This window comes from Mustela nivalis (genome assembly GCF_964662115.1).
Source record: "Mustela nivalis genome assembly, chromosome: 8".
Lineage (NCBI taxonomy): Eukaryota > Metazoa > Chordata > Mammalia > Carnivora > Mustelidae > Mustela > Mustela nivalis.
In genome coordinates this window covers 10,016,007-10,041,352 of record NC_139027.1, presented here as the reverse complement: position 1 = coordinate 10,041,352, position 25,346 = coordinate 10,016,007, and the positions used below count along the sequence as shown (strand labels likewise).

Below are 25,346 nucleotides of genomic sequence, written 5' to 3'. Positions count from 1 at the left end.
CCATTATGCTTCTTCCAACCCCACACAGCAGGAGGTGGTATCCGGGACATTAGAAAATCACATGAGCTGAAGACAAGACTATGGGCTAGAATTTAGAAGCCTAAACTCTAAGACAGCGATAACAAATGGCTTTGATCCCTGCACTTACTCTTCCCTATCACTAGTTTGTCAGCGTCTTGGGTTCAGAAGGATTCTGAGGCTGTACTAGTCTGGTGAGACGTGCAGGCAGGGTGCATACCTGTGTTGTCTGTCTTTCCTGGGCAGAAGCAGGGAGAGGGGCAGCCTTCCCGTGATTGAAAAGATCTAGTTCTATCTCTCCTCAAAGCCTCTGCAGTTGCTGTTCCCTCAGTTTGGAAGGGTCTTCCTCTGGACAGCCTCTCTGTCACTTTATTCAGTGCTCTGTTCAAATATCGATTCGTCAGAGAGCCGTGCCCATTCATTCAAAGACAGCATTTTTCCCACCCCACCCTCCCATCACTCACAGTACTTTTTCATGCTTTATTATTGTTTCTTGCACTTATGGGTATTTGGCATCATAGTGTCTATGTTTGTTTATCACTATTGTTTGTCTTGCCCCACATGAGCTCAGGTGGCAAAGGGCAGAGACTTTGTTCTGCTCACCAGGCAGCCAGAGAGTACCCACCACATACTTCATGTTGAGTCCGTAACGAGTTCTGAGAGCGGAAGCCTCTCTGCATTTTCCTCCCATGGCAGTAAGTAACAGCAGACAGGAAGTATGAGCAAAGATGTCCATATCCTTAAAGAATTTACTATGTTTAAGGTTGATCAATTCTGTAAATAACAGAGTGTTGGTCTATACCGCATCTCTAATCCTTTATAATTATTTGTTTCCTTTCTGACCCTCACACCTCTAGTCCACCTCTCTCTTGCCTGGTCTTTACCATTAGAAACATTTTCTGTTCCAACAAGAGAGATTTTCAAAACACATTAAACTATCCACTCTAAAGAACCACTTTATTTTCTTACTGGATGATTTTAATGATTTCAGATGATTAACCCCTACATTTTAAATTGCTCTTTTCCTCAACCATTTCCTCTGGCTTCTCTGAAAACAGACCACCAAGCAGTCCAGCCTATGGTAACTTAACCCATATCTCAAGGTCAGCATGAGGAGCAGCCCTGGTGTTGGATGATCTTTCCTTCATTGTTGGGCCTCCTGAAAGATGCAGAGCCAAGTTAGAGAAGAAAAGCAGTCCTGTCGTTAACATCAAACTTAAAAACTGTAGGAAAAACAATAGTCCAGTTACCCCGTTTACTGTCCCTATCATAGACTCACTCCAGTCATGGTGAGCAGTTCCAGTAACACATTTAAGGAGTATATTAGTTAGAATATAGTTTCTGTACCTTGGGACAAAAAATCCAAAGTAACAGGGGTTTACACAAGAGAAAATTAGTTTGCGTTTTCCTAAAGGTGTAAGCTTCTGTGGCAGCTGAGACCTATAAATCCTTTGGGAACCAGGGCCCCTGTTATCTGATCTTCTGGAATGCCTCTTCAACATTTCCAGGGATTTGTCTCTATCTATAATGCAGGGCTGCTCTCTGCTTCATCTACATTCCGGCCAGCAGGCAAGAGAAAACAGAGACAGAAGGATGTGCGGATGTCCTTTAATAGCACAAAGAAGATGGTGGGCATGTCCTTTCTTCTCCCACCTCATTTGACAGAACTCAGTCACTTGAACACATGTGGGCAACAAGGCAGACTTTGGCATATAGTGTTTCTTCTTGGAAGCCACATAAACATCTAAGTGTGAGACCTGCTCTTGCTCTGGAAATTGGGAATTGTTAATGGGCATTCAGTGAACAGGATCTGTCATAGGAAGAGAGGGTGGGCTTTTTCCAGAGTCTGCAGTGCCATCCCTATAGAAGGAGCCATCAGCGGATTATTTGAAATTCTTCCCATTGATTTCCCTATGGTCTGGTCAGTGTGATGTAGCCGTGATTTTGAAGACAACCAACTGGTCATTTAAGAGGAATCACTAGAAACTGTTACTCTGGTTTATAGTTCCAGAAATATATGCTCATAAATTTATGCCAAACACTATCGAAAGTTTGATACACAAATCAGATAAAGAATGTAATTTACAATGAGAAAAATAATGATTGATTGGCACAGGCAGTCTGTGTTATGATCATCTGGGAAGCTCGTAGAAAAGCCAAAGGATAATTGGGACAATGTTGGTTGAATATAAAGAAAAACAGGGGCCAGCTAGTCCTCCCATTCAGTAAGAGTTCATCAGAAAGAAGAAATGCAGGTGACTTCCTGGACGCTCTTACAGTACATCACCAGAACTGGAGAGTGTGTAAAGATCACTTAATTCAGTCTGCCATTTTTAGAAATTAGGAACAGAAGTTCAAAGTAGGGAAATGCCTTGCTGAAAAAAATCTCCTAGCTCATTAGAGGCAGAACCAGAGCAAAACCAAAACAAGCCAAAATAAAACAAATCCCATTTCCAATACAAGCGAGTGTCTTTTCCAGTTTAATTTACACCTCATTTAATTCATTGTTTCATTTATTTAGCTATTCATTAAGCAAGCTTAAACACTAAAAAAAAAAAAAAATACTTAAGAGGAGAAAAACACAACCCTACAATTACCACAATTACCATTGGGATTAAGAAGTAGTAGACCACCAGCCCCTCAGAGTTCTTCCTAATGCTCCTGCCATTCTCTGCTCCTCACCCAAAAGTAGCCACTGTCCTTATAGATAACACCATAGATTAGTTTGCCTGTTTTTATTTATTTTTATTTTTTCAAAGACTTTATTTGAGAGAGAGAAAGCACGAGCTGGGAAGAGGGGCAGAGGGAGAGGGAGAAGCAGACTCCCCACTGAGCAGGGAGCCCGATGTGGACTCTATTCCAGGACTCTGAGATCATGACCTGAGCCGAAGGCAGACACTTAACTGACTGCCCCTGGTTTACCTGCTTTTAGTTTTTTATTTTATTATTATTTTTTTAAGATTTTGTGTATCTATCTGACAGACAGAGATCACAAGTAGGCAGAGAGGCTGGCAGAGAGAGAGAGAGAGGAGGAAACAGGCTCCCCACTGAGCAGAGAACCCAAAATGGGGCTTGATCCCAGGACCTGGAGACCATGACCTGAGCTGAAGGCAGAGGCTTTAACCTACTGAGCCACCCAGGTGCCCCTACCTGCTTTTAAATGAAAAATATATACTCTTCCGTTCTACATCATGTTAGTTAGATTTATCTGTATTATTATTGCATGTAAGCATAATTCACTGACTTCTATTGTTGTAGAGGATGCCGCTATATGAACAGCACAAATTACTTATCCACTTTTCTGCTGATGGTGGTTTGAGTTGTTCCAGCTACTATCAGTATTCTTGTACACACCTTTTCTTACACCTATATTTGCATTTCTAGAGCCTTATCCCTGTGTGGAATTGCTGGGTCACAGTGTATATTTCCAAACTTAGTAGAAACTGAAATTGTCCAAAGGGCTTGTATCAATTTAAATGCCTTCCAGTAGAGGGTGCGAGTTCCAGGAGCTTGACAGACTCACCAGCACTGGGTGTAGTCAGTCTTTCTCATTTTATCTTGGGGTTGGTGGATAGCATGAAGACAATTTCCTCAACTTTGAAGAGTTTCTACTAAAAGTCTACAGCAAACATGATACTTAAGGTTGAAATTTTAGAAGCTCTTCTGTTCAATACTTGTTAATATTATTTCTAATTAATCTTTTTTTTTTTTAAAGATTTATTTATTTGACAGAGAGAAATCACAAGTAGGCAGAGAGGCAGCCAGAGAGAGAGAGAGAGGGAAGCAAGCTCCCTGCCGAGCAGAGAGCCCGATGCGGGGCCCGATCCCAGGACCCTGAGATCATGACCTGAGCCGAAGGCAGCGGCTTAATCCACTGAGCCACCCAGGCGCCCCTCTAATTAATCTTAATACTGGATGTTCTAGTCAGTGCTGTAAAACAAATGAAATGAAATGAATAAGAGTATTTAAGAAAATTAGGAAAATAGTGAAAGATGATCAGTGCTACTGGCTATTAACATCACAATATATGGCCCTAATAATGTATAAAGCATAGACCTGAAGCATTAAAAGGCACAGACCATTGAAAAATAATATAAAATTAAAAAATAACGGTGCCTGGGTGGCTCAATCAGTGAAGCAGCCCACTCTTGATTACAGCTCAGGTCATGATCTCAGGGTCATGAGATTGAGACCTCCTGTGGGGCTCTGTGCTCAGCATTGGAGTCTGCTTGAGATTTTCTCTCCCTTTGCCCTCCCCCATTCATGTGCATGCATGTGCACATGCGCTCCCTCTCTCAAATAAAATATTTCTTGTTAAATAAGAAGAGTGGCTCAAAATCATCCATGTTTAAGAATATGCAAAAGGAAACAACCATAACATATCACGTTGCCGCTATCATAGTCGGAAAAGTAGCAAGTTGGATCATGCCCAGTGTTGGTGGAGAGTGTGGATATGGGAACTTGTGTGCTCTGCTGTAGAGAGTACCAACCAGAGAAATCACTCAGGGAAACAACCAGACAGTGCTTGATTCAGTCCAGTGAGACAGAGGTCTGCCCTGACACCCAGCAGTCTCTCTCTGAATGTGTATCCCCACAGATCCATAAGGGGCAGGAACTGGGAAGTTCCTCCCCGAAATGTTGCTGTGGTATAGAACTAAAGGCAACCTGGGGGGGTCTACTAGTTGGTAAAGAGAGAAGCATAACAGCATGACGCACAGAACAGAATGTCCCACAGCACTCAGGAGGCAAGGATTAGATCTACACAGAGCAATATGGAGAGATCTTAAAAACAGTGTTGGCTGAACAAAGTAAGAAACCATATGAGGGGCACTGGGGTGGCTCAGTGGGTTAAAGCCTCTGCCTTCGGCTCCGGTCATGATCCCAAGGTCCTGAGTTCGAACCCCACATCAGGCTCTCTGCTCAGTGGGGAGTCTGCTTCCCCCTCTCTCTCTCTGCCTGCCTCTCTGCCTACTTGTGATCTCTGTCTGTCAAATAAATAAATAAAATCTTAAAAAAAAAAAAAGAAACCATATGAGATGCATTGCACAGGGTCATCTGTGTATATTTAAGATATGTGCACACAACATAAAAATGCATGCTTATATGACCACATGCAAAGAAAAGACTATATAGCAAGCATATATCAGTCTCCTATGGTGAGAGAAGGGGTAAAAAGAATGAAGATAGAAATAAAAGAAAATCCATCAGTAAAGAATGGGAAGTTCCATGGATCCGTGATGATGATGTACACTGAACAAAAGCATAGGGTACATTCATCCTCCACAGCTGAGCACTCTGAATGTCCTTGAGTGAAATTGTGCATCTCTGTGTGTGTGTGTTTGTGTGTGTGTGTGTGTGTTCTGAAATTGTTCAGATCCATTTACTGAATAAGTCCATCTGGAGAAATATATTGTAAGAAGTAACTCAAAATATAGAAAACGTGTCTACCCAAAGATATTCATTGCAGCACGATTTTCAGTACTAAACAGTATAAACAATGTAAATATTAACAATAAAGATAACGATTAAATAAACCATGGCATATTCTTTTAATATAATACTTTGCAAGCATTAAACTGATGTTTACATGGAGTTCGTATTGGCATTGCTGATGCTTATTGCGTAGCAAGAAGTAAAATATGCGATATAAAATGTGATTGATATAAATACAGCTAAAATAGAAACATGCATTGAAATATTATCAGAAGAAAATACATATAAGTGAATAGTGGCTTTATATGAGTGGTAGGACTTTAGACAATGTTTTTCTTTTTTTCCTGCATTTTTCAAATGTAATTTAATGAATAGTTATTACTTTCAAAAATGTAAGACAAATTATACCAAAAAAAGAGCAAGCATTGTTCCCAGTTTAAATGCAAATTTCCTAAGAAATATGACCAATTATGAGCTGTCAGTACTTTTCCTGAGCACAGGAAAACAACAAATTATGAGGCCTCCCGAGCTCCTGGAGCTAGGAAACAGCTCCGGTTTCTTTGGGGTGAATAACAGGATGTCAAACTGGATTCTTTGACTAAGTCATAACTAGAAAAGAGGTTGGTGAGAACTAGAAAAAATCCACTGCAGAGGGCGAAGAGCTCGTTTAGATGACTCTGACGCACACAGTGAGGAAGTACAAAGAGATCGGGATCTTTGAGAGGACGCTGGTGGACTCTGAGTGCTCCCCACCCCCCACCACCAAGAGGTAGGGCAGAGCAATCCTGCCTTCCCTCACACCTGGCAAGAAAGGCTTCAGGAAACCCTTGCAGAGCTCCACGGATGGGCCGTTAGGATTCCTTCCCATGACTGTCCCACTTACAGGCTTCGTCTACAATAAGGACACCTGAATGTCTTTCTTGCATCAGATCTCATACATTTCCTGATCTCTTTACCAGCCTTTCTCCACCTTCCTCTCCACATAGGCCATCCTGTCCATGTATACCTGTGCTCCCTACACACACAAACACACACACACACACACACACACACACACACCCCACACAAATGCTCTAGAGGAATTGGGATCTGTAATTAGGAAGAAAAGAAGAGGAGACAGGGCAGGCTGTCTACAGCTGTTCCCATTTGGAAGAGGCAAGGACTGTCCCCTGTAATAGAGTTGGATATTGGCTCTTTCAAGGGTCTGGGTTTTCCAGCTACCAACTGAGACTTTGTTTTGAGCTTAGCATGACAGTAGGACTTTCTGTTATCTAAGAGAGAAGAGAAAAGGTCAGGGACTTGCCTCACTTTATCCGGTGACAGGGGAGAAACTACCCTTCATGAGTGCACGTAGGAATAAAAAAAAGATGCTTTTGATTTTGACTTGATGCCAATTACGTGTGTACTTCCCTGACAGTATGGCAGTTTGGCGGATGGCTTTCTTGAGTGTGAATACTGGAGGCATCTGGGTGGAGACTACTTGGAATCCTGGGGCAAGATCCAATTGCAGTGGTTCTCAAAGTGGGGTGCTGGACTCTGGAGGGTCCTGAAGACCCTTGCAGTGGATGTACAAGGTCAAAACTATTTTCATAATCCCAAGATTTTGGCTTTTCTACTCTAATTCTTTCATGAATGTTTGGCAGAGTTCTGCAGAGGTTACCTGATGTGTGAAGGGACAGATTGAATCCAAAGCAGACATGAGAATCCAGTCATCTGCTGTTTAGCCAGAAGAAATCTGCAAAAAGGTAGAACAGCACTGCTCTTCTTACTTTTCTTTTTTGAAAACAGTTTTGTTTTTTTTTTTAAATAAAATTATTGTTGGGGCTCCTGGGTGGCTCAGTGGGTTAAAGCCTCTGCCTTCAGCTCAGGTCATGATCCCAGGGTCTAGAGATCAAGCCCCCATTGGGTTCTCTGCTCAGCAGGGAGCCTGCTTCCCTCAACCCCTCTGCCTGCCTCTCTGCCTACTTGTGATCTCTGTCTGTCAAATAAATAAATAAAATCTTTAAAAAAATTATTGTTTATGTAACATGTAATGTGTTTGTTATTGGTGTTTTAAATACCTAATTTTTTTTCTAAATGTCACTGTTAATGCTATCATGGCAAATATAGATAGGCATAGCTTACATCGACAAAAGCTCAGTGGGCTCCCCAGTAATTTATAGGAAGCCAAAGACCAGGAAGGTTGAAAACTACTGTGCTAATGAACTAGGCAGGTATTTCCAAAGGGGAGAGTCTAAGAAAGAGATACCTTTACAGATTGAGGAATACAATATGTATAAAAGTTTCCTCTTTTAAAAATCTGAGTAAACACCCAAATGAAGACACACTTTTATAATAAAGAGTCATTCCTATAAGCTCCCCTTCCAATATGCACCAGAGGTAAACCATGTAACAGAGTTTTCAGTTCCAAGGTTAGAGAGGTGAACTCTTAAGTTTTGGGCCCATTAGAAGCAGGGAATGCAAGTAAGAGTGGAGCATTCTCCATGAAGGCCTAGAGAACTCTCTGGCCACAGAAACACAAACAAGGTTTATCTTTATAGGGTTCTAGTGCAGCTTAGATGCAATCACTGAGTAATACGGTTCGAGGGGCGGTATATGTCCTTCCCCTAATGGAGCAGTTCCTGCTTTCATTTAAAAAACAGCCATTTGCCTCTTCCTCAGAGCACCTCCTACCTGGATGAAACTTCATCAGCTCTTTGATTCTTATCAAAATGGTTTTGAACAAGTATTACCTACTTGAAATTATGCACAAGATCCATTCTCTGAAGATTTACCATCTAAGTGTAGATAAAGCAAACCTATTTAAGAATTAGGAAAACTGTAATCTCAATAGTAAAAGAAAATCCGCTTAATAACTTAGATTCATCTGTTTCAACTGACTGCCTTTTATTTACAAAGCACTGTAGGATGGAAACTTTACTGCCATGAACAGTTTTAACTTCATCCTAACCCTGTGAGTTAGATTTGGTGATCTTTTGAAAGGCAAAGTGATGGGAGTCCAGGGCAGTGATTTGCCCAACATCATACAGCCAGAAAGTGAGGAGCCACATTTGTAGCCATGTGGTTTTCAAAATCCAGCATCCTTTCCCTTATGCCATCCTCTGCTAGACGATTTACTTACTTAATTTAATTTATTCCAGTCCATTTCAATCTCTAGTGAGTTCATGGTTTACGAGGAATAACTAATCTCATTCAGAAATGGAAATGCCATAGGTTGAGTCACAAGATACTCTTTCAGGAGACTGGCATGGGTAAACATTGATTCGCTGCAGCATCTCACAGTTCTGCTCTCCTAGATAAGTTAAACAGGCCTCTTTATATGCATAAATATGTCCTACAGCCAGGTCTATGTAGGGCCTAACTCATGACATTGCTCTGCCATTAGAACTGGCCAGCCACGAAAACAGGCATTATTTTGTACAATTATTGCAGGCTGTTGCCAGAAAAATTTGAGATCTTGTATACCTTTTTAAAAAATTTAATTTTTTTCAGTGTTCCAAAATTCATTGTTTATGCACCACACCCAGTGCTCCACGCAATACATGCCCTCCTTAATACCCACCACCAGGCTCACCCATACTCCCACTCCCTCCGTTCTAAAGCCCTCAGTTTGTTTCTAAGAAGCCACAGTCTCTTATGGTTTGTTTCACCCTCTTATTTCCCTCAGCTCACTTCTGCTCTCCATCTCCCCCTGTCCTCCTTATGCTCCACAAGTTAAGTGAGACCATATGATAATTGACTCTCTCTGCTAGACTTATTTCACTCAGCATAATCTCTTCCAGTCCCATCCATGTTGATACAAAAGTTGGGTATTCATCCTTTCTGATGGAGGCCTAATACTCCCTTGTATATATGGACCATATCTTCTTTATCCATTCATCCATTGGAGGGCATCTTGGTTCTTTCCACAGTTTGGCAACTGTGGCCATTGCTGCTATGAGCGTTGGGGTACAGATGGACCTTCTTTTCACTACATCCGTATCTTTGGGGTAAATACCCAGTAGTGCAATTGTAGGGTCATAGGGTAGCTCTATTTTTAAGTTTGTAAGGAATCTCCATAGTACTTGCCATAGTGGCTGCACCAACTTGCATTTCCACCCACAGTGTGAGAGGGTTCCCCTTTCTCCACATTCTCTCCAACCCTTGGTGTCTCCTGACTTGTTAATTTTGGCCATTCTAACTGGTGTAAGGTGGTATCTCAATGTGGTTTTGATTTGAATCTCCCTGATGGCTAATGATGATGAAAATTTTTTCATATGTCTGTTAGCCATTTGTATGTCTTCATTGTAGAAGTGTCTGTTCATGTCTTCTGCCCGTTTTTTTGACATGATTATCTGTCTTGTGTGTGTTGAGTTTGAGGAGTTCTTTATAGATCTTGGATATCAGCCCTTTGTCTGTAGTGTCATTTGTGAATATCTTTTCCCATTCCGTGGGTTGCCTCTTTGTTTTGTTGACTGTTTCCTTTGCTGTACAGAAACTTTGATCTTGATGAAGTCCCAAAAGTTCATTTTTGCTTTTGTTTCCTTCGTCTTTGGTGACATATCTTGAAAGAAGTTGCTGTGGCCAATGTTGAAGAGGTTACTGCGTATGTTCTCCTCTAGGGTTTTGATAGATTCCTGCCACACGTTGAGGTCTTTTATCCATTTCGAGTTTATCTTTGTGTATGTTGTGAGAGAATGGTCAAGTTTCATTCTTCTACACATAGCTGTCCAATTTTCCCAGTACCATTTATTGAAGAGACTGTCTTTTTCCCAATGTATAATTTTTCCCGCTTTGTCAAAGATTATTTGACCATAGACTTGAGGGTCCATATCTGGGTTCTTTACTCTGTTCCATTGGTCTATATGTCTGTTTTTGTGCTGGGACCATGCTGTCTTGGTGATCACAACTTTGTAGTAAAGTTTGAAAATCAGGCCATGTGATGTCCCCAATTTTTTCTTTTTCAACATTTCCTTAGCAACTTGGGGTCTCTTCTGGTTCCATACAAATTTTATGGTTGTTCTAGCACTTTGAAAAATGCCAGTGGAATTTTGATTGGGATGGCATTGAAAGTATAGATTGCTCTAGGCAGTATAGACATTTAAACAATGTTTATTCTTCCTATCCATGAGCATGGAATGGTCTTCCATCTTTTTGTGTCTTCTTCGGTTTCTTTCATGAGTGTCCTGTAGTTCTTCAAGTACAGATCTTTTACCTCTTTGGTTAGGTTTATTCCCAGGTATCTATGGTTCTTGGTGCTATGGTAAAAGGAATAGATTCTCTAATTTTCCTTTCTGTATTTTTATTGTTAGCATATAAGAAAGCAACTGATATCTGTACATTGATTTTGTATCCTGCCACATTACTGAATTGCTGTATGAGTTCTAGTAGTTTGGAGGTGGAGTCTTTTAGTTTTTCCACTTAAAGTATTATGTCATCTGTGAAGAGGGAGAGTTTGACTTCTTCATTGAATAACTTTTCTTTTTGTTGTCTGATTGCTGTTGCTAGGACTTCTAGTACAGTATTGAGCAACAGTGGCAAGAGTGATCATCCTTGTTGTGTTCCTGATTTCAAAGGGAAGGCTGTCAGCTTTTCCCCATTGAGGATGATATTCACTGTGGTTTTTTTGTATATCTTTTTTAAATCAGAATTTTAGACTTCTTTAAGAAATTAGAGGCAGAGTATGTATTGATTATTCTTTTCCTTCTGTTTATTTTTGAGAGACACTTCCTCCCAATACTATAAGCAACATAATATTTATTATGACTCCAAGGACTGCCTTGGACCCCTGGGAACAGACTAGAGATTCCTCAAATGTTATCTAACAGGCACATCTCTGTTTCTGAAGTTCATGATGAAAAATAGAAGAACCTCAACATTGAAGCTTAATTCCATTTTGACTTTGAGACATGCACTTGACAGAATATGAAGTCTAGGTGATTAGTGTATGTGTTAAACAGTTGGCCAGAGTTGGACTGTGTTTGTGTTTTTGAATACCCTAACACCTACTTCTCTTAGGCATAGTCTTTTGAAAAATTAAGATTTCTTCTTTTGTTCAACTGCTACCAGAGGCATAATATAAATACTCCCACATGTTAGCTGGAAACAGTAAGTGGGGTTTCCCTATGAGAAAAGGGTGGAAGGAGACATTTGACTATTCCAGGAAAATCTTGTGAGAAACAGAGAAATATAATGGCTTCCGATCAGAACACCTGAGTTAAAGTGAAAGATATATCACATTGACTTGGGTGTTTACCCCTGTCAAGCCTCAGTGTCCCCATTTGGACAAAGGGGACATTGAGTTCTGACTGACACAGGTTAGTTAGAAGGATGGCAATTGACTATGCAGGCTGCTCATCTCTGAGCAAATGTCAGTAGTTGTTCTGAGGATGATGGGGACTTATATGCCTCCCTAGATTATTTCATCACCCATAGACAGATCTAATATTCAGGACACTATTGTAGGTAATAAAATAGTTTGCAAAGGAAATAAAATCACCCTGGCCCTATAAGGTTGGAGACTTAGGATATACTGTTAGTATTTGTTACTTAAAATTACTCTGATGGATGGATTCTTCCGCTAAGCAGCCTATATTAAATTCCAAATGTAATCCTATTGGAAGAACAGAACTACAACATCAGCAATACTCCTTGAGGGTTCTTGTCAATTTGACAGATTTGACAGGCAGACAAATTTAATTTATTAAAATATTCTGTCTAGCATTTTTAAAAGACAAGGGGTTTTTACAGTGTAAATGAACTGTTTTCACGGCCTTATTAAAATAAATGCATAAAGTCAGCTGTTTTTCTTTGGAATTCATTAACTTGAGATTCAACATATAAAGGAATGGTACGCTAATCATTGACACACGTACACTGCCATTTTGACTATTTCACAGTCTGCAAATACTCTGGGATTTCTCCTTTTTCAAGCAAATGAGAATTCCACACAAGAAGGAAAAACTTGCTTATATGTCAGATTTCATGGATATATTTATTAAAATTATTAGAAAAATTTTGAAGGCCAATGCTTTGAACCAAAGGAGCACCTGAGTGAATTTGGGGTGTCCTTATACAAGGGGCTTAGATTTGTTTTTATTCAAAGCAGTTCTGTTGCTTGCATTGAAGGAATGTTGTCAAAGTTAACAGATTTCTTGTTTTCTTCAAGGGACCATTTTTAAATTAAACATAATGAACTTTGAAATGTTTGTATTGACTCTGAACCAGTATCAATTCTCCAAGTTATCAGTTTCCTCCCAGCCATATTTCCTCCTCAACTACTAATTCTACCTGACAAAATGGTCTTTGTCTTGACACATTTTGCACACTGCCATCTAAACAGTGTCCCCACGACTTCTGACATTTTTTTTTTTTCTCTATCGCTTACCTTGTCCCTCAGAACTGACCTATGTCCTGTCTTCCTGTCTGTGGTCTTGACCTCTCTCCTTGAGCAAGAGCACCTTCTCAGTTGGCCTAAGATCATCACTGCGCTGGGCCCAGCCCCACTCCAAGAAGTCCTTAATTTGTAGTTTTTCACTAGAGAATTTGTCCTAATAGTTTGAGCTAAATCTTAGGCAACCAGTCCACCTACCTATCAAAAATCTTGCTGGCAAAGATGCACTGAGAGGTGAATTAATTGGTAAATTAAATGCTAATAACCTGCCAATCTCAGTAGTTCCACAGTAAAATGGCTTTCATCCAATATATTTAAACTCACATGTATAGAATTTGTAGGACCGAACTTACTCTAAAAATAGCATTTTACATAAAAAATGACAAAAGATGGTCCATTAGATTTAAATAACATGCAGAATTGTCTCTTTCCCCCATCTGATAATAAAGATTCAATGAAAATGTGTAGTTGTCTTAAAAACATCATTTAGCTCTTCTATGCCAAGGACTCCTTTCTTGAAGTTGATGTCTTCTGCCAAATGCTTCTTCCTTTAACCTCTATAGTATATTTTTTAATTGTACCTTGGTAATGACCTATATTCCAAGATGTAGTGAACTGTAGCTAATAGTGAACCTGTCTCCTTTACCTGATAGAGTTCTTGACGTCTAGACCATGTTTTGTATCCACATGACAAAGCAAAAACTTGCCTTTTACAGGGACCCAACAAATGTTTAGGGAGTTGATCTCCCATGAGAACATTAATTTTGAGAAAGGCACTTACTGTTCTTATAGCAGGATTGCTGCCTTGTAATTATGTTAACTGAATCGAGTTAAGTCAGCATTGGTTGCACATCTAATATGACCAGATACTAGCTACTAAGGAACAAAGATCAAAATGCCAAGATCCCTACCTCAAGATTAAAACCCAATTCATCCTGCAATCTGGTTCCCATTAGCTTAAATAAATTGTGTTTGACATAGTTTAGGGGCTGAAAATTGGAATATTAAGTGGTTAGAGTAGATGTTAAGCACTCAGACAAAGCTCTATGGGAGCTCAGTGAGAAAGGATTAGTTGGGCTTATTATCACAGAAGTAGAGGTATTGTAGGAGAAAGAGAGGCTTCTCAGAACAGCTCATCAATGAACTGGGTCCTAAAGGATGAGGAGGATTTTGACATGTGGCTAAGGAGGGTAGAAGGGTGCTCTGTGCAGATGAAACAGCTTGAGCAAAGGCATTTGATGATATGACTTTGGAGAAGGGTTACTGGTTCAGTAGAGAGGACTCAGGGATAATGTACCGAGAGGAGTCAGGGGATAGAGCTTCAGAGGGTGGGATGTAGGGGCCAGAAGGGGTGTGGCTTGAATCATGCCATGCATCTGGGTTTTGTCTGGCACATTATGGAAAACCTTTAAAGGCTGCAAGGAACTAACATGGCAGAACAGGTCTGGGCTGTCAAGGCTTTATTTTGTTGGTCTGCAGAGGATGGAGTAACTACCTCTGGTCCCATTTCCTTGTGTAGATCCTGTCTCATAAAATCATACACAAATAAAGCGGATGCACACAAGGGACACTGATTTCTGAAATGAGAATAGTGAGGCTGCAAAATGACATATCTTGTCTGCTGTCTCCTGTAGAAATTGCTCTCTGGACAATAGCAATTTCACCATAATCCATATTTACCTAGGTTTTTAATCCCATATTAGTAATATTTCATTCTAAGGAAGTACTCCATTCTTGAGTTTGGACACTTTTTTTCTCAGCAGGATATCAGGGTTTAAAATCTCAAATTAAAGTAGCTATTCATAAGTATAAACAACCATAACCATGACCAAAACCAGATTAAACAATATTAAATGTCCAGAGGTGCTCAGAGAATAATATTTTGCTGGAAAAACATAGGGTATTCCTCTAAGACTTCCAGGGAAAATATCAAATATATATATATATATATATATTTATATATATATATATATATATGTGCATATATATATATAAATATACATATATGTGTGTGTGTGTGTGTATATATATATATATGAAATAAGACATTGATCTAGATATATTTTTAGTGCTCAATTGCACTCCAAATCATTTCCAATTATTCTAGCTGTTCAACCACCTTGGGGGGGGTCCAACTGTCATCAATCAAAGGAGGCTGATTTTCTTCTGCCCCCACTGCTGGAATATCAGGCAAGGAGATTGTTTCTTTCTACAGATGCTGTAGGTATATTTGCTTATTAGTAAGATTGGGAGAGATTTTACTTTTCCAAAGGTGAAGAGGACCTGGATTTTCAGTAGACCTTTTCTGCCCTGATGGAACATCTTTGTTCATTAAGTGTCCATTGACTAATGTAGCCTATTTGGGAAATGTCTTTTCTCATCCTTACTTCTTGAAAGTCAATCCACAGCTGCCTTCTAAATTTGCAGCTCTCAGAGCTACCTCACCTAGATGGAAATTGAATTACTAAGAAAAATCTGCATTTCTAGAGTAATGAAACTCATAATGATAATGTTCATTCATGAAGAAATGCTTGCAGCAGTACAACGAGGGCAGAGAAATCTTTCTGACTAGATATGGCTTATCTCTCACCTCTTTCCAACTAGATACGGCTAATCTCCCGTCATCGATAGTGTAATATAGATGCCTCAAAATTCTAGCTTATTTTCTAAACAGAAACTAATTTTATACAGTACCATTCTTGAGGAGAATCTTGTAGACGTTGACGCAGAGTTTTAGCCCATTACTACTGTGATTTGGGCTCCGAGAGAAACCATGCACAATATGTCCCACATACTTATGGAAAAGCCAATTCTTCTCCCTTCCCCACTTCTTCCATTCATTCAGTAGACTCTAACCGAGTACGTGTTGTAAGTGCTAGACTTTGCAGGTGCAAAAATGAGTAAGTCACAGAGCCTTTCCCCATAGAGCTCATTCTAGAGAGAGACAGATGTAAACAATATTTATAGCAGAGGAGAGTCTGGGGGAGGCATAAACAAATTCAGTGGGAATACACAGAAGAAAACTACCAAAACCATGCCAGGAGTAGCATGACATTACTATGAAGGGGGGAATGGATAAGGGTTTTCTCCTTAGGAATTCAGAAGGGCAGTCAGGTAAAGGGGATGAGGTAGAAAGTCACGAAAGCATGACTGAAAATGACATGTTCTGTATACTGTTTTGTGTAGCCTTAGTATAAGCTGGGGGTAGATGGGGTCAGACCATGGAGGATCCTGACTGCCTCATAAGGAGCTTGGCCTTTATCTCGTCAGCATGGGTGTATATTTAAAAAGATCACTGTGGCCGCACATGATTGAATAAAGGCACCAGAGGATAGAGACAGGAGAGGAATTATGGAAGATCTGGGTATGATGTGAGGACTTGGGTTGGGATAAGTAACAGGTGAGATTAAAAAGAGTGATGTAGCGTATTTCTAATTGTATCTGGGAAAACATTAATCATGCCCTCAGATAAAGGATGGCATGTCCTATAAAATAAAATCAAAAGAGTATGAGAAGAGACACACATGAAACACCCATCCCCATCCACACAAACATACAACCAACTCTCTCAATGATTACGGTGCCTGTGAACTCTTCCCTCTGAGGCTTCTTTTGGATTATGTGCTTGTTCCTGGACCTGAATCTGGCTTTGGCCTTGAAAGACACATGAGCAATCTGAGAATATACTTTCATGATGTGGATGGAGGATGCATCCTTAATTTGTCAGTTCCAAAAAATCAGAGGTCTCTGGCTTCTTAGAGATGTAAGGGTCTGCCCTGAGTAGGGTAGCCAGTTAATGTACTGGACTTGCAGTCACATTTGAATTTCAAATAAAAAGATCATTTTTAGTATGAGTATGGCCCAAATATTGCTTGGGATACACCTATACCAAAATGATTATTCTTTGTTTATCTGAAATTGAAATGTAATTGATTGGCCTGTATTTTTATTTACACAGTTGGGCAGCCCTACCCTGGAGTCTTGCATTTCTCTGGCTCAGACCCCAGGCAGACAATTCCACTGAGAAGCAGAAAGCAGGACAAAACAAAGCATGTGCCGAAGAGCTGGGAGATGTTTTTACAAAATCATTGTCAGTACGATCCCCCCAGATTTGCTCATTCCCCAGGAGAATCTGAAAACAAGGGGTTTGGCAGTGAGCAAAGAGCTGGCATGTCGCAGAACTGTTGGAGGGGAAAATGATTGAGTTTAGAATAATAATGTATTTGTTAAAGCAAATATCAGTATACTCGTAACAGAGAAGCCTTCAAGTTTCCCATTATGGCATGAACAGAACATTAACGTCTATATCATAGATTGATGGCAAGAATTTTCTTGGAAAGCACATCAGCAGTAGCCTCACATGACTATCTCCTATTTTTTGGAACACTGAATATAGTTCAGATTAACTTTTGAGGCATTTATTTTGTGCTTGAAATTTAGGACACGGGCTCTATTCACACCTAATATTTTACAAGCATCTCCCCTTTGGACAAAATTAAGTTCAGAACTCATGTTCACATAAAAAAGTAATTGGATTGTAAAAGCCAATGGGCATAGCCATTATTTGGCTATTTTATATATAAAAATGAGTAACATTTATTTAGAAAAACAACCATGACCAAACTCACTCAAATCTAATTCTCCCAGAGAGTTAAGCTCATCTTCTAGTAGGTTTTCCCCTACATAACTGAAGAACTGAAGAAAATTCTTAGCAAGAGCTTTAATAATAAGCTTCTTTCTAAAGGAATAATATTATGATTTCATGTGAGAAAAATTTCCCCTTGATGTAAATGAGAGATGAAGTTATGAGAAGGTATAGTCAGAGTTATTTATTAGTTTGCTTTCCTCTTTCTGGCCAGATGACAAGAGAATATTTTATCTTTGGATTCTTTGATAGTTTTTTTTTTTTTTTTCTATTAGCAAACAGAATATTCAGAATACCTTTTACCTGGGATCAGTCTTAAGCCTCATAAATTACACTTTTGTGGTTCTTCTGAGATGGGAAAAGCTGCCAATTTCAATTAGAGAAATTTAGGTTTGCTTGTAGAGAAGCTGAGTGGTGGGATTTCTGGTTTTCCCTGTGATCAGGTATCACCGAGAACAGTTGAGGTAGAAGGATGCCTTAGCCTTGTGTTTACTGAACATCCACTGTGTGCCTCGCAATGTCAACCAGAGAGACCGACCGCACCCCACAGCACGGGGACTGTTTATTAGGTGCCGCCAATGAATGCAATAGTCACAAATGCATCCCCCAGCAACAAAGGCAGAGAAGACTATCTTTCCTTCTCCCCCAACATATTCAAATACCTAAATCTCTTCCATTGTAAGTTCAAATGAGGTCAACATACAACATGTGAGTGATGAAATCAAGGAGATTTTATAAATTATTAAATGGTTGGAAAATAAGATCTTGGCTTTCCTGGCTTTGGTGAGAGAACAGGTGTTCCCCATTGAAAAGCTCATTTGTTTATTTTATCACATTCTAACTTTCCCACTTCATCTTGTGTCTTATTTTGTAATTACTTCCTTATCTTCACAGCTTTCCTTTGAATCTTAGGTCTTTTTAGTTAGGGAAACAAGGAACATACCCTTCTAAAATTGAGACTAAAACTAACTGCAACTCCCACATTTTCTTTTTGTTTATGCTCAGTTTCAGGCATGGCTTGCCTTGCTGTCGGGTTGCTCACTAGCTGTGAGGACCCCAAGAGTTTCTCCTGTTTTTTTAAGTCTTCCGTAACTCTCCATTTGGTTCTAAACAGTCGGTATGTGCGCATGCATCTATACCCATCTTTGAATGAAAACATAATTATTAGCTATAGGTAGGAATGTATATATGGACGTAATATACATGTATATATATGTAAATGTGTATACATAAGTGTACGTGTACATAGATGTACATGTGTGTATTTGCAAATGTATACATACATGTAGATGTGCGTGTGGATGTATGTATATGTATACATCGTAACTGTCCTGACAATAGCTAGTCATTGTCAACAAAAAAAGTCAAGTTGTATATTAGACAACCATTTTCTAAAAACAATTCTTATGTTTCAGGAAACTTGCAAGCCTGTAGTTCTCACCTGCTGCAGACCGTTTATGCACATGGAAGTCTTCTCTGAAAGCCAGACCTAACAAGATTCTCTTCATCTGTTTAAAAATGAGAAAGCAGAAAGCTTTGAGGGTATGCATATAGATAAAAGGAAATTAGGTTGCTGTATTATGTTTTTGTAGTTAGTGTTAATTTCACTGAAATTTCACCCTGCTCCATTTATTAGATAACTAAGACATTGAACTTTGAAAGATGTTGAAAGCACACATGAAACTAGGTAATCAATCAGGTGTAATGTTTGAAGTCTGTTAGGATATACTGATTATTCAGATAATTCATCATTTTGTAAACACCAATTGCATGCTTTTCTGAAGACAAAATATTCAGACAAAAATGTTCAGCGTAGAAACATGACACAAAGAGGAAGATAAACATCCAGATTTTTTTAAAAGGCAGTAAAATCAGGTAGCTCAGTCGGTTAAGCAGCTGGCTCTTGATTTTGGCTCAGGTCATGATCTCAGGGTCCGGAGATAGGGCTGGGCATAATGCTCCACTCTCCTCCTTTTGGAATAAGGTTCTCCCTCTCCCTCTGCCCTCCTGGCCCCCAACTCCTGCCCGTGCTCTCTTTCTCTCTTCCTCTCTCTCTTTCTCCCTCGCTCCCCCACCTTTAAAAAAAAAAAAAAAGATAGTAAAATCATGTAACATCGTTGGACTTTCAGCTGCTTCTGTGTTTGTTCTAATCTGGCACAAGTGTTAACTATAAGAAAATATTATTAGTCTCTTTTCATATAAAGAAGTCAGGAGGGGGATTTAAAATTTTTAATATTGAGTAACTATCTATACATCTATATATCTATATATATGTATCTATTTGGCTCATGGATATACTTAAATTTTTTAAAAATAAATATATATGTTGTTTCTACAGGATTTTTTTTTAAATGAAGTAATACACTTTGGGGCTTGGTTTTGTTTAAAATATGCCTATCCTCTCTTCTCTTCCCTAGCTTTTTTTTTTTTTTTTTTTGTAGTTTGCTTTTTAGAGTCACTGTGGATGGATAAGGGTCTTTTCCTCTATCCCAGATAGCCCACAGCCCAGACCTCCAGCTGAGCCATATTCAGCATCATGAAAGGTCTTAGGAAGCTTTTCTCTCTGGAGAACTACAACCAAAACTAAATTTCTGACCTCTGTGAAAACGTTAGGAGGCTTCTGGCTTTAATTTTTAAAACTCTGATAAAATCTGGAGATATTACATTCACTCAAAATAAAAATCAAGTCCATCCATGCCATCTCCCAAGGGAACTTCCACCTTTTTGGTTTCACTGACATTGCTAATGATGCCCTAAAAATACTATTTGGGGGATCAAGATGTATCTTGATAATATCCTCTCAGTGAGGCACTGTGATCTGAATTATTTTGCCACTGGCTCTTACTAACACGGACCAGACCGGGAATTCCCTTGGTAACAAGTGTTTTCCTATTGTAAATTTGTAGGAGTCTTGTCAACCCGGTCCTTAACAGACCAGTACAGGAATAAATGCCGCTTTGGCTGCCAAACTTTTATTTTTTACCACCAGTCTAGTCCCAGCAAGTATAAAGCTGCTAAGACAGCGCTGTTACAGTGACCCTCTCGTTAAAAGAAAAATCAGATTATGTGCCATCAGAGGAAATAAATGTTAGTATTAGGTGTGACCGACCGACTCATTTCTTTTGCTCGAGTCGCACCCTCTGAGTGACAGGTGGAGGACAAAATGTCAAGGAGTCCTGCTGAGCAAGTACTTAGGATAGTGTTTAATACAGCAGAGAGCCAAGGTACAGTAGGCGGGGGCACAGTAAAGAATGTGGAGAGGGTAGATACAATAAAGAATTTCGGTTTATGATCTGCCATCTGCTATTTGAAAGAAGAGTAAGTTAGGGAAATAAGTGGCTTTCAGTTCTCCATACATGCAAAGGTAAGTTAGTTATTACAAAAGTTTTGCTGTTGTATGTGCTGAAAGAAAAGCATATGCATTTAAACATTTTTTAAAAAATAAATCACTCAATAGGCTTAAGAAAAATACTCTAGTTCATATATCATTGATCTGACCTTTTGATTCAAGATCAGGGAATGAATCCAAGATGGAAACTAAAACCAAAACCAAAACCAAAACCAAAAACAAACAAAAATGAATCATTTCACCATGAAAAAGGCATTTCCAGTCTCAGCTAACCTCGACTAGTTTTTATTGCATTATTTTTGAAATGCCAAGAAACTGGCTTTGGCCATATTTGCCATCCAACTGAATCACAGCTGTCAATATGCAATTGCTTGCAACAATTAGCTCAACACCATTATTTGACAAATCCCCTAGAAAGGGACATAGATGCTCTCGGTGTCTAACACGGAATCAAGTAACAGTCAGGCGGGGCTGCAGCACAGGGAGAGAAGTGGGGACGTCCTTGCCCGAGGAAGGGGCTTCATACAGCCTTCTTCTTTTTTTTTTTTTGGAAAAGACATACTTGCCCTGATCCTTCAAGTCCTTTCTGTTTTTCAGGAATGGATTGTGGGACTGGCTAAAGAGGGTGGGCGGGAAGCTACCACATCTGGATTCCTTTCTTAAGGACGTCAAGGGGAGAGGAAGAAAAATAGAAATACAGATGTGAAATAGTAATGGTATACAACATGGAGAAAAGAAACCTCATGGAACCTGCTAGCAATTTCCACCAACGCAGTAAAACCCCTTAACTGACAGAAATTCAGTACAATATACACATTAACAACTTCACCATTACTACGGCTGCTGTTTCAAGCCAAAAAATTAACTACAATATTCAAAAACAGAATTCTCATAAGATTTGAGAAAAATAGAGTGAAAAGGCAATGTTAGCTAAGCTCTTAGCTAAGTCCACTCTTAATGGCCCCCAGTATTTAAACTATCATGGATTAAAGCCATGAAAATAAAAATTTCAATTTGAAATTTTATTAGCATGTTGCTAAAATGGTCAATAAAAACATCAACACGATAGGCTTTGTTGACATAGTTGGAAACCTGCTCTCCCACTTTTAAAACTTTATTTCCACTTCCCCGCCTTCTAAGATTTCTATGTTAGGAAAAGCCAAACTAAATATACTGGCTATGGTGCTGTAATAATGCTGGTTTCTGGAATGTTGCCATGTCTTCCCCCTCCTCTCCTCCAACCCTTTAAAAAATATGACTGTTTTTGAAATGCAGCCCATGGAGGGAGCAATCTTCGGTTAAGAACAAGCGACCTTCTGCACAAATTCAAGTTCCCAGACACCAGGTGAACCTTCTCCCTCCCGGGGGCGGGGCCCGCGCTCCTCACCAAATTAGCTGCGCCATTTTCCTCTCGGGACCAGAAAGGCTTCCCTGCTGCCAGCTAGCGCGACTCATAGGCAAATGGGGGTGGGGGGTGGCTTTCGCTTCCCTCGGTGGAAAGGACTGGAAGCAAACCCTATAGCTTTGCCTGCAATACAATGTCAGGAGACTTGGGGCTGGAGAGCTGGAAGAGTGCCGGGCAGCCGCGGGATAACCCGGAGTCCCGAAGTGCTCGCTGGTGGCATTATTCACAAGTGCCTAAAGGGACAGGCTGGATTTCTTGGAAATCCTGCAGTCTGGGGACACATTCATACAGGCACTGAACTGTGCCCTGAAAGGATCATTTCTCACCTCCGACTGGTCTGTGTGTGCGCGTTTGGGGGTGGTGATGGTTCCCTTTACAGGAGGTCGGGTGACAGTCACGGACTAGTGACCCGCGGGGAAAGCCACGTCCCCTGCTCCCCTCAGCCCTTTCTCCTTGCCCCCGTTACAACTCAAGGGGAGAGCGCACGCTGCGTTTCCCCCCACACCGTCGCCACCACCGGGGGGCTCAGCCGGGGGCGCGCAGCTGCCCTTTGGTCCCGGGGCCAGTTCCTGAGACTTCCTGCCACTTGCCGGAGGGGTGCGGGGGTGCAGGCTGGGCACTGGCCGCCGCAGGAGGGCGCTCGAGGGGGCGGGGGTTGTGGATCGCCGGCCGGGAGGCCCGGGAGCGGGGGTGGGAGCGGGGCGCGGGGAGACAGGAGGAGCAGGCGGCGCCCCACAAGGCTACTCCTTGTCGTCCACGAGGTCGGCCAGCTCTTGGAGCACTCGCAGGCGACCACTGGCGTCGATGCGGCGCTTCTCGCGGATGAGGTCTTCCAGACTGTGAAACCTGGCCGTGTGCACCTTGTTCTCGCCCAGGTGCACCTTGAGATAGTACTGCTGCTGCGGGGGCTGCGTGCCAGCCGGCACCTCCCCTCCCGCCTTGAACTCCCGCTTGCCAAAGCGGCACCAGGCGGCGAAGCTCTCCGAGTTCGTCCAGCAGATCTCCTCGCTCTTGAGGCCCAGGTGGCCGCAGGCGTTCTGCACCACCAGCTCGGCCACTAGCGGGCGGTAGCGGTACCAGCTATTCACCACCCGGCCCACGTTGGCCGCGCCCGCCTCGTACAGGCTGTCCTGGCGGATCTCGCCCTGGTGCAGGTGGATGATCTGCCCGCCACCCACGTAGACCGCCCAGTGCGGGGCGGGGGCGGGCGGCTCGGGCGCCGGCTGCAGCCACAGCAGCTCCAGCAGGTCGCCGGGCTCGCAGAGCGCGGGCAGCGCTGTGACAGCGTAGACGCTCAGGTCGGCGCCCTGAGGGCCGCCGCTCACTTTGGAGAAGATGCATTCCTGGCCCCGGAAGGCGGAGAACTGAGTTTCGTTGAGGACCAGCTGGTGCAGCAGGTGGTGGTGGTGGCGGCTGGGGCTCTCTGGGCACGGAGTGCAGCCCGGGGGGGCCTTCACGCCAAACTTGTCGGTCTGGCCGCGTTCGTCCAGGTCCTCCTCCTCATCCGAGAAGAAGTAGGCGACCCCGACCCGCAGCTCGTCCTTCTCGATCCCCGACGGGTCCCCTGTGGGCAACTCGCTGTAGTTGAGGTGGGTGATGCGGTCCAGTTGGTTGCCCATCAATGACGCGGCGAGGCGAGGGCCAGGAGCGGGGATCTGCGGAAGCACAGACGAGAAGCAGAGACAACGATCAGAGTCGGGCTGCCCCTCCCCAGGACGTGCAATGGCCCCCGGGACCTGCCCGCCCGCCTACGCGCCGGCACTGGAGTCACCCGTTCCTCCCCAGCGGCAGGACAGGTGCAGAAGCCGCCGGTCCTTGGGGCGAGAGCGGACGCCGGGACCACAGCCTCGGATCCCGTCCCGGAACCCGGTCCAACTCCCACAAGAGGAAAGGCCAGCGGCGGGAAGGCACGCGGGGCCCCAGTGGGGCGGACAGCGCGGGTGGTGGCAGCGCGGGAGACGGACACCCCGGAATGGACCGAGGAGTAGGTTGAAAGGAAGACGGGCGCTTAAGGCCTCAGAGCTTGGAGCAAGCTGCGCTCACGTTTCTGTCCCCACCCTCGCCAGCCCCTCTCTCAGTTTTGCTCTAGGTCGCACTCTTCCCCTGACAGCGCCTCACACAATGACAATGGGACACATTCGCAGACACTCACTTGACACCGGGAAAATTTTGTTCACTTAGGAGTCCAGACACTGACAGGCTGGCTGGTGTATCGGTGTGATCATGTCACATACAGAATGATAAACCTCCGCGACGACACACTCAGACCCCCACATTCGCACAGTTCTAACCCCACGCTCGCACGCTCGCCAGTGCACGTACACCCACGCACCCGGGCACACCTGCCCACACAAGCAGGTGCACTCTGCCCCTCACTTCTCTTGCCTTCTCCCCAGCAGAGCCATTCGGGCTGCGCCAGGGCGAGGCCGTTCTGTCTAAAATAACCTAACAAAGAGGAAAGGGAAAGATGGGGGGAAGCTAGTGCGGTGCCCGTGTGCGGGTGCGGGTTGTGTAGGGAGGTCCACTTTCAGCCAAAAGACCCCTTTCCCTCCTACCCGGCACAGGGTCCAAACAGTCGGACGAAGAAAAACCGTTTCGAAGGCAAAGAAAGCCGCCTTTCCGTACCCGTGATTTCCCTGCTCCCGAAACCCCAAACTCCTTTAAAGTCTCCTGGTCCCCATGGGTGCTGCGGAGGCGGCGATGGCGAGGGAGTCCTGGGCGGCTCGTGGGGTTGCGGCTCCGCTCTGCCCCGCGCGGAACGGTGCGGTGCTGCTCCCGGCGCGATGCCCGTGCGCCCACCGGTCCGCGCTGACTGGGGCGCCCGGCCGGTCCACCCGGGCAGTCCCGACTCCGTTCTGCTTTCCTACAGCGGAGCCCGAGACTCTAAGTAGCCTGAGCAGCTGGTTCCAGGGCCCGCCCCGGGACGCGCTCATTGGCTGGGACGGGCGCCCCAGGCCCCGTCAATCTCCGCGAGAGGGGGAGGGGAGCAGGGGCGGGTCTCCCGTGCGCGCTCCGCCCCGGCCCTCCGGGCCCCCGCGCACCAGAACGCGCACAGCCCCGGGGAGTGGAGGTGTGAGCCCCCGCGGAGAGCGGGCGCGGGCCGCGGCGCTTGTGGGTGGCGCCG

At 42.8% G+C, this 25,346-nt stretch overlaps 2 protein-coding genes across 3 annotated transcripts in view; one reads left to right on the top strand and one right to left on the bottom strand.

The window, feature by feature from the left end:
- The window catches only part of LOC309871283 (uncharacterized protein), a 566,681-nt gene that overhangs the window by 174,390 nt on the left and 366,945 nt on the right, over nucleotides 1-25,346 (top strand). The gene's annotated exons all lie outside the window — the stretch shown is intronic.
- On the bottom strand, nucleotides 20,649-25,094 carry LRATD1 (LRAT domain containing 1). Of its 2 annotated transcripts, none has more exons than XM_082744157.1 (2): nucleotides 24,778-25,094; nucleotides 20,649-23,877 (listed from the first exon to the last, which is right to left on the bottom strand). In XM_082744157.1, the coding sequence occupies exon 2, from the start codon at nucleotides 23,839-23,841 to the stop codon at nucleotides 22,963-22,965; it is 879 nt and encodes a 292-aa protein (XP_082600283.1). In that variant the 5' UTR covers nucleotides 23,842-23,877; nucleotides 24,778-25,094; the 3' UTR covers nucleotides 20,649-22,962. The 2 variants fall into 2 exon arrangements, with proteins under 2 accessions (XP_082600283.1, XP_082600284.1); XM_082744158.1 differs by having other exon boundaries at nucleotides 24,848-25,093.